This window comes from Varroa jacobsoni, unplaced genomic scaffold, assembly GCF_002532875.2.
Source record: "Varroa jacobsoni isolate VJ856 unplaced genomic scaffold, vjacob_1.0 scaffold_1386, whole genome shotgun sequence".
NCBI classification, from domain to species: domain Eukaryota; kingdom Metazoa; phylum Arthropoda; class Arachnida; order Mesostigmata; family Varroidae; genus Varroa; species Varroa jacobsoni.
Window position 1 is genome coordinate 33,538 of NW_019214288.1, and position 9,029 is coordinate 42,566.

Genomic DNA, 9,029 nt, shown 5'->3' on the forward strand with positions numbered 1-9,029 from the left:
ATAGATATATATATGTGTGTATGTTGTTGATTAACTACGTACGACTCGCAACGTTTCTGATCGCTGGCTCTGCACTGTTAATTCGAACAGCTGATTATCTAGACATGTTTCGATCATCGGTAACCTAATCAATTTCGTTTTTATCTCATGACACTGATTATTTGATACAGTTGTACACCGAGCACGATCTGAACGCGCGATTTGAACATCTTCCGTATTCCGAGAACGAGCAATCCTCACGCACTCTCTGCTAAGCTCACCACAAATGCTACACGGAGATGTTCCTCGATTTGTCACCCACACGCGGCCGCACGAAAATGACCCGCTAGTGACAACAGCGCACTCACGTCTTAGCTGATTTCTAACAACGCTCACATAGGCACACAGTTACACACTGAAAACCCATCCAGTAAAGACGCGTTAGGGCGGTAGAGACACGGGAAAAGAAAAAGGCAATATTCGAATGAAACATTTTGCACTCTCGGTAACTGTGAAATTTACACAATTGTTTACCGCCCGTTGATTTGCCTCACTTCTTCTCACCGGCAATTCCCATTAATTTTCTATGGCCGCTGGTCGTCCCGGCTGAGAGGGACAACGTAAGGCTGATACGGCACACGCAGCAGCGGCATTGCGGCCAGAAGATCTCTCCGCACCTCTCGCCACTGTAAGTACCAAAAGCGATACGAACAACAACAACACAGAGATGATAACACCAACATTGGTCGTTGTTGGACACATCGTGGAAACAGCGATCCAACAACGGCACTAACAACAACTCCGGAAACATGATGCTCCTCCGCGCGAGAGCTCCTACCTAGCTGAACTGAAACGTTCCGTAAATTATACGCACAGGATTTCCTAAAGAGACCATTGTCAAATCTTCAATACGTGGCTCGCATACTTCGCAACATAATCTATTAGACATAATTGCTAAGCGGCATTACTAGCAGCAGGACGTACCCTTAGTTTTCCTCCTCCCCAGCATCTTACAAAATAAACACGTCCACCGCCGAGATGCCACCTGCTCGCGCTCGTATCCAACTCCGGCCGCGTTTGCTCTCTGAGCGTCGTTGGCGTCTGCTAGAGAGGTTTGTGCTAATGTTGTTCAGGCTGATGTGTTTGTGTTGTAGCACAATTGCTTGACGGTGCTGGTTCTTAAGCTGTGCGTTGTTCGCGATGGTACGGGAACAAACAGTGGATTAGAAAATATATTGACGTTTTTTTTTGCTGTCGCATTTTTTCTGTCGGGAGTATTTTCGTCACCGAGTTTCCTTCGATCGGTGTGCTCAGTGACGTTTGGTGAATGGGACCGAGCGTTCGGTTTGCACCTTACGTAAAATGAAACGTGTCTATATCTGGCGGTTCCTTCCCGCGTGGATAAAGGGAGTACCATAGCCTGCTTGTCCACCACCTTGCTGTCGTACACTCTGCCTGTAACATAAACTGTTGTATTTTTTTGTATAGAAAATTTATGATTAGGAGGAGCGCATTATCTTTGGGAGCTCCGGACTATGGCCGAGTCCAGTGTCGAGTTCGCGCTTACATTTTTCGAAGTGACCGAGGAGACGATATGGATGCGAGGTGTCTTTTATTGCTGTTATCTCTGTCGTGTAACATGTGTATGTCTAAAATCGAAGCGGTATGTGGAAGACCTTCTATCTTTTGCATGTGGAAGACCTTATATCCTTTACCACCAACCTCAGGATGCAGATAAGGTTTGATTTTGGTGAGTCGGTGTGTGCCAGTCGAAGTCAGAAGTGACTGTGTCTTCATTATGCGTAACAATTGCTAATAGCCCAGGCCGTCTAAAATAGTGTTCTTGATTAAATCCTTTGGTATCGTAATATGTGCTTGTGTATAACGGATAATAAGAGATTAGGTGTAAGACGGCCTTCACAAATACTAACGTTCGGCTATTTGTTGACACAGTTGCTTAATTCGAATGTGTTGATATAGTGGTGAAGATCACGTGTGAGTGAATCCGCTGGAATATTTTTGTTCGGGTTGCGCTATCTCATCTCTAAAACAGGACAGGGCCATTGTGACGTCCTCGCAATTAACAACGAGGAGGTGGTGAGTGTACAGCGTTCTCTATTTCAGAATTATTCTTAGCTGATGGGTGGATGTCGGTTTTGAACAAATCATGCCAAATTCTCAGCTGTTGAAGGAAAAGTCCTCAAGCTTTGTACGACGAGAAAGATGACTTCGGCATGTTGAGGAGAGCATCGCTTATACTCTACTGTTTCGTTAGGTTGACTTAGACAATCGTCGACTTTAGCACATCGGATTGTTAAACTCTGCCAAGGAACTGGCACATTCAGCCGGAGTAAACCGTGACGTATGTTGATGTACACTGCTAAACCATTCACTAGAGATTTACTATTCATCTTTCCTTCCATGCTTGAAAAACACTATTATTATTATCACACTCACAGTTTCGTTAACGGAATAGATAGTTTCTTTTCTTCAAGTATGAGTAGACCTGAATTACCGGGTCGTAAAAGAAAATGTTTTGAGTATTTCGTAGTTTTATTTTGTAACGTAATCTCAAAAACGTCGTTTACCTTGCAGATGCTTACCGAAGAAGAAGGCACTCTGAATATAAAGACAAAAATGAACTCAGCATAAAATTACGGGTGAAATTAGAAGAAAACTAATGACATGGGAAACATAATAACGCAGATTGAGATCAGAATAGTTAGTAACTACCTTTTTGATTTAAAATTGTTGCATCCAACACAGTGCTTGTTTGGGTGTGCAGTATGGTGGACAGTGTTGAAGACTACCGAAGCACCGGCACCTTACAATTTACAACGTATTGTGCGAAGACGTAAAAGCTGAAAAACACTGTAGGCCAAGAAAAGCCAGGAAGCAAAAACCTTTGACTGAAATTTCTCAAATTATTTAATAACTCTCAAAATAATATTCAGAAAGCATAACGATTAGTGTAAATTTTGCACTAAAATGTTTGCTGAATCACTTGCTCCTCGTCACTAACCTCAGCTTTTGTTGTAATAATGATAAGCATAATGGTGATGACTATAATGTTAGCAGAGAGCTGTTTTGTAAATGAAGCAAGAACTTAAACATTAGAAAGCAAGCAAACATCAGAAAGAAACAAAAATTTCGAATTAACATAATTTTTATTTGGAAACTAACCTAACGATTGCTGCTACTATTTATATCGCACAGACAATATGGCGAGGAAAAGATTTTTGTTATTGTTAGAACCAGCCGTTGTTTGACTCAGTTTTCAGGGCAAACTAAAGAAGATGAGAATGAAGATGGCAAAGTAGTGCGAAGCTTTATGAAGAAAAAAAAACAAATAGAATTATACAATGCATCGCACTTATTTTCGCTACGGTTGTGCATTTAAGAAGCGTTCTGTTCCTACTAAGTCGTGGTTCTTGTGATCTTTTTATATGTGGGGCTTGATTAAGCAAGCCGCGTCCATAGTCCATGCCTAGAGAATGATAGCATTTACAATATCATGCATAAATTCTTGCCTACAGAGATAATAACCGCCGAAGTACTGGTATACTAACGAGTTGAAGTCATATCATAAACCGATGTAGTTCTCGTAAATTGTGGCTTATCAATAATAGGGGTCATTCACATATAATAAGCACTTTGTTATAGTTTTGTACTAAATCTTTACCGAAGTGTGGACCCAGGATTTTTGTTATTGTACCAATAGTTACGTGGTAATTTTTGGTAAATTATTTGTTGCACATTATTGTCAAACTTTATTGGAAGAAAAATTGTCACCATTATTAGTTTATCTTCAAACCTAAACACCGTCTATATCACAGTAAATCTTGTGCATATCCCAATATTAACACTCAACCAGTTTAATAATCAAGTAATTTATGGCCTAGCAAGAAAATCAATTTTTTTTTGTTTGTCTGCAGACGCCTGCCAATCATGTTTTCATATTGGATTAAGCAGTCGTTGAGTCTCTCCATAATTTTCTACAGTGAACACTTAAGGTATAAGTTACTGAAACTATTTTAATACTGTCAATCTAGGTTACTCGAGGGAAACATCCCCTGACATTTGCCAAGCACAAGTGAGCTTTAAATATTGCGATGGCAATAAGCTTTGTTTTTCAGTTGAATTTCGCTATTTCTGAAGGTTGCGCCGAAGACCAGAGCTGTTTTTTGTAAATTTTTCGATAACAACTTTTTACATTCGACACGAATGCAATTACCTTGTCGTGTTAACCAGGAGATGTGATGGCACAAGATGAAAAAAACACCAGAATATGAGCATAGCTGTTAACACTGACATTGCAACATATCCCTCATACATGCGTACAATATAATATATTCTTTTCGCCTTACGCTGCAATTTCTCCTGATAATTTTTGCGATAATAATGGTGCTGATGGCAATGATGCTGATGATTATTATCGTGTTGATGATGACCCTGGCTCTGTTTGTTCACGAGTGTATTGCATTTCGGTGCCGCTTGGTCGGTGCGGCGCTTGTCCGTTCGCTTCGGTTTTTCTTATGCTAGCGGTGCCGGCAGGTAGCTAAAGCTAGACATCGGCTTGATGGTTATATTGGCGTTTGGGGATTGATAGTAGACTTTTCAGGCAATTTTTTCGTTTTTTCGAACTACCTTTCTCTGCATACTTACTCATAATATTTTTCTTTATTTCACTTAGTGTTTTGACACGAAACTTAATTTTTTCCCAACGGAAGAAGTTCGTCCGAGTCGGTTCAAATAGAAGTACTATGCATCTAAGTAGTAATTGTGCTTGCGAACTAAAGCGTCGAAAATTGTTCATAACATATATGTAATTAGGGCTTGCTGTAAAGGCTATAACCGGGATTTCGCCTATATATAACTATCTGTATGGATTTTTACTTACTAAAAAAATTGGAACTTACAAGTAATGTTTCAGCCTTGATAAAAGCTTATTCTATTACTGACAAATTATCTGTTGGGTTTTGTGACGATGCTGCATGTTACGAACTTTCCACCACACACCTATCTTACGTTTTCAGTAATATTGATAATAGCATTATGTAATGAACATCTATTGTAAGAAAGTAAATAATTCGTTCAAGGAAATTTTTTAAATTATTTTTATCTGTGTTGTGGTTTTTTTTCTAAAAAATAAAGACAAAGAAACATACGGTACACACTAGCCGTATAATTATAGAAGTTACCTTTGGTGATTCAATTATTCCACTTTGTTTTTTCGTTTCCTTAAAAAAAACTATATACAGACAAAAGGTGATGTGGCATAACATCTAGAATAAGAAGATTGAGGTCTGCAATAGTGGTCACGGTTTGGTTGGGCCGAACATCGACAGAGACTATCGCTGTGTCGCTAGTGATGACGGGTCATAAACCGCGAATTGTTGAAGCGAACGTATTTAAGCTGAAGATGACAATAAGGAAAAGGAGATCGTATGTTTGACGTTGTTTCTATCTGATCCAATAATGTCAATCATAAATAGTATTAAGTGCCTTTTTATCCATCCATGAGTACGATTTAAGCAAGATTCTCAAAAAAATGTATACCTTTATCTGCTAAAAAATATTGTTAATGCACTAGCGTCAAGTTTCGTAAATTAACTGAACTACAGCAGAAAGCGGCAAGGTAAACTGCAGTCTGTTTTTGTTGAACAAAATATCGAATTAATTTACAATATTGAATTAACGTCTTAAGTTAGGAGAGTTGTAGTATTTTGGAAATTGTTTCACATTCGTTTTGATACGCTGATTGATTTTGCTTTCCGGATGCTATCTTTACCTTTACTTGGGCAAATAAGCTACCACCAGAACTTTTTTGTTGGCTCGAGCTAAAACCTAGAATTGTTTTTAAAACGAATTTCTTGCACATTTCGTGTAATCAACATCGAGAAGCTTAGTTCACTAAATGATAATGGTTGTAATGATTATTACAGCAATATAGTGAATCCATTACAACCTCGTGGATCGAAGACCGTATGCAGGCACAGTAGCGATGAGGGTAGGCAGTTCATATATTCGAAATAACTTCATACACTTATAGATATAGTTGTAGGTAGCGAGAAAAAAAACTATTTCATTCTATCAAATTATCGAAACCGTATTATTTTCGGTCATCTGGGCTCAACGTTTTATAGTAGTAGTAGTAGTAGTACAAAACGTAGCACAAGCCCTGTAGAAGACGTCGCATGTACGTTGTACCGTTCAAGGGATTGAATATTTCATCAAACGTTGAGGCTAGAAAGTAAATGTGGACCAAAGTCCTGCGCAAAGACGTGTCTGTATGAATAGCTGCCCCTAATTCAAGTGTAAACTATTCTGTCTAATTGAATTTGCTTTCCACAGCCTGGGCCGCGGCAGCCATTTTATTATTGGGGGTAACTTGCATCAACTTACAAAAGTCCATTGAGCCAGATTCAGTGAGCAACCTTTCCAAGCGGGAAGGCAACACAACACAGCTGCTGTTGCCAAGATCTAAGAATCTGCAAGAAACATTCTACGATGTATACACCGAAAATACGTTTTACGCCAACTAATCTGCGATCTATTTTTCCATCCGCAAGGACCGTTCTCATAAATCAACTTGGATGTTTCAAGCTTTTCAGGCATCTGGATTTTAATATCTCCTTTTTTTAGTAAAACTAGACCACTTCTGAGCTGTGTTCTTGAGAACTGTCAAACACCAACTTTTTTAGGCAATAACTGCAAACCTTATTCTGTTCAGAACTTATAAAGTAAAAAAAAACATTTAATATTGAAAGTTCTCTTTTAGTTTTCAGTGTTTGTTCAAAGGTAATTTTGCAATCAGATTTTGGATTCGAACTACCAAATAAAGTGTACTACTAATTTTAGGCTGTCTAACAAGCGAGGAAACAACCGTCATCAACAAAACGTGCTGTTTGCCTAAATGACTTCAATATAGTCCCGTGAACGACAATTTAATGATCTAAGTGAACAAAAATATCAAACAGCATTATAATATATGGGCGCATCAAGTCGCCACTCCTATTTGCTTGTAACTCACTGACCTTAAAGCCAAGCCTACGTTGCCGCTTGTTTCACATTAACGATAATAAATGAGTATAATAAAAACTACGAATTGTCGTTGTTATGTAATTGTGATCTTCCTTTTTGCTCAGCGGCGAGCATCGTCGAGAACTGACGCAGGTGAATGCGATGAGCTTAGCAGCTGCATAGGCGCGAAAACTGGCTAACTAATAGCAGTGACAGCAGCATCAGTGGTGGCAAATATGGTCGTCCATTCTCAACTCGAGTCAGTTAGTACGCTAACCAAGGCAAACGGGGCAACCTCTTTCTCTTCCGAAGAAAAAGCAGCCTCATCCGCAGCCAACGGCGACTGCTCCATCGGCCCCCAACCAAACGACTTTTACCACTGTACTCGTGCTTCTACCTTCTTCTGGTCACATTCTATTTCTATATAGAGAATTGTTCTGCATGAGACCAGAATATAGAGATAATGATGATACAATAGGATCAATAAATTGCTATAATGGTCTCATTTGTATAACATTCATTCGTTGTGTGAATAATACTGTGTGGGTGTTTGCGTGTGATCAGCGGCTAGCAGTCGTTGTTCGTGTTGCAACACTTACACCTATACATCGTTGTAGCAGCCAATGTGGCAAAATCCTGTACGCCTGTATGTTATAATTCTTTCCGAAAGACCCATTATTCTACCTAGCGAAGGTTTCGAATGTTACAGCCGCTACGATAGCAGCTGCGAGTATAGCTTTTATCGATAGAGAAATTAAAAACAAAATAAAGTAAAAGCGTATTTTTTAACGATGCCGTGTGTACTATATAATAATCTTTAAGTGAACACTACTTATCTATTAATACACGGCCATGAGCCAGCTAATTGAAAAGCAGTATTTGGATACCTATATCAGAAAGGTTCGGGTTCAGATTCTTTAATGCACATCTATAAACAACATGTGCCAATAAGGGAAGATCAGGTTAGGGGCTAACCGCGCAAAATTACACTATTATTGTTCTCGTTCCTCGTGTCAGGCAAATTTATTATAGGAGTTTTAAGCATTCAGACTAGATGAGCGAGGTGGCGATCCGGCTTCGGGTCAGACAGGGATGCCTACAAGTCGTAGACATTAACGGTCTTCAGTGTTTAAAAGGAAAGTGCACGATTTATATGAATTCTAGGGTAGGTCCAGCAGTAGGACTAAATAGGACTAGCAAGGAATCTTCGGTGTAATTTCGATATGCTATCCAGTTATGTGCTTGACATGAAGCTCTATTGCATTAGACATTATTAGCATTGACGCTTTCTAGACTCAAGTGAAAAGTAGAAAGAAAAGAAAAGGACGGCGATTTTTTTCGGTAGATATCAGCATTCAAGTGCAACTGTTCGATTATCTAAGCAAACCAGGAAGGAAGAAGAACCCAGGACAAGTTGTATGCTGTCATACTAGTATGATACAACGACAGCTTTTTACGTTAAGAACGTAAGTGCTACTGAAATTAAAGACGAACCCTTAGAACAGCGTCGCTGACGTCGTAGTTTTGTCGGATTTTGCTCAGGCAGGTACTTTTGAAATGTTTTTTCATCGCTCTAATCGTATCTGGCATACCGTGGGATTGGAGCTATGGATCACTTATTTCGACAGTCATTGGCAAAACAAAAAATAAAAAGAAAATTTGCGGACGAAACTGAGACCGCCAGGCGTATTTTAAAGAACTAACTAATAGCACAGATACTCCGTATAAAGCGTTTCAGGGAGCGATGTATTGGATCTAACTTTAGACGCTTCTATATGTTGCTCTAACTTTATTGTCCATACGACAAATTTCTCTATGAGTACGATTTTACCACTATAATAGTTACACAGTTGTTATTAAACAGGACTAAATCGTCCTGTTTAATAACAACTGTGTAACTATTATAGTAGATTTATCGTAGATTTCATACAACTAAGCAACTCTGTCATATTGTTGAGTATTCTAAGCTTCTCTGCAGTAGCAGTTTAATCGGAAACAAATATCTATATTAATGTATTGACACCTAT

The 9,029-nt window shown here is 39.0% G+C and overlaps 3 protein-coding genes across 7 annotated transcripts in view; 2 read left to right on the top strand and 1 right to left on the bottom strand.

The window, feature by feature from the left end:
- The window catches only part of LOC111269462 (zinc finger Y-chromosomal protein 2), a 10,131-nt gene extending 9,474 nt beyond the window's left edge, over positions 1–657 (bottom strand). The window contains exons 1-2 of one of the 4 annotated variants that reach the window (XM_086972108.1): positions 544–657; positions 261–394 (exon numbers count right to left, since the gene is read on the bottom strand). The gene's annotated coding sequence lies outside the window, so the exon portion shown is untranslated. Of the gene's footprint in view, positions 1–42 lie in introns of all 4 variants that reach the window. The other 3 variants (XM_086972107.1, XM_022849072.1, XM_022849074.2) reach the window with 3 other exon arrangements.
- Positions 658–1,641: 984 nt separating this feature from the next.
- On the top strand, positions 1,642–7,794 carry LOC147752244 (uncharacterized). Of its 2 annotated transcripts, XM_086972101.1 has the most exons (5): positions 1,642–1,729; positions 2,104–2,341; positions 2,575–5,424; positions 5,925–5,989; positions 6,334–7,794. In XM_086972101.1, exons 3-5 carry the CDS (start codon positions 5,351–5,353, stop codon positions 6,522–6,524), a joined length of 330 nt encoding a protein of 109 aa, XP_086828227.1. In that variant the 5' UTR covers positions 1,642–1,729; positions 2,104–2,341; positions 2,575–5,350; the 3' UTR covers positions 6,525–7,794. The 2 variants fall into 2 exon arrangements, with proteins under 2 accessions (XP_086828227.1, XP_086828225.1); XM_086972099.1 differs by lacking the exon at positions 1,642–1,729 and having other exon boundaries at positions 2,084–2,341.
- Positions 1,723–9,029, top strand: part of LOC111269463 (zinc finger and BTB domain-containing protein 41) — a 25,695-nt gene continuing 18,388 nt past the window's right edge. The window contains exon 1 of the mRNA XM_086972106.1: positions 1,723–2,076. The gene's annotated coding sequence lies outside the window, so the exon portion shown is untranslated. The remainder of the gene's footprint in view (positions 2,077–9,029) is intronic.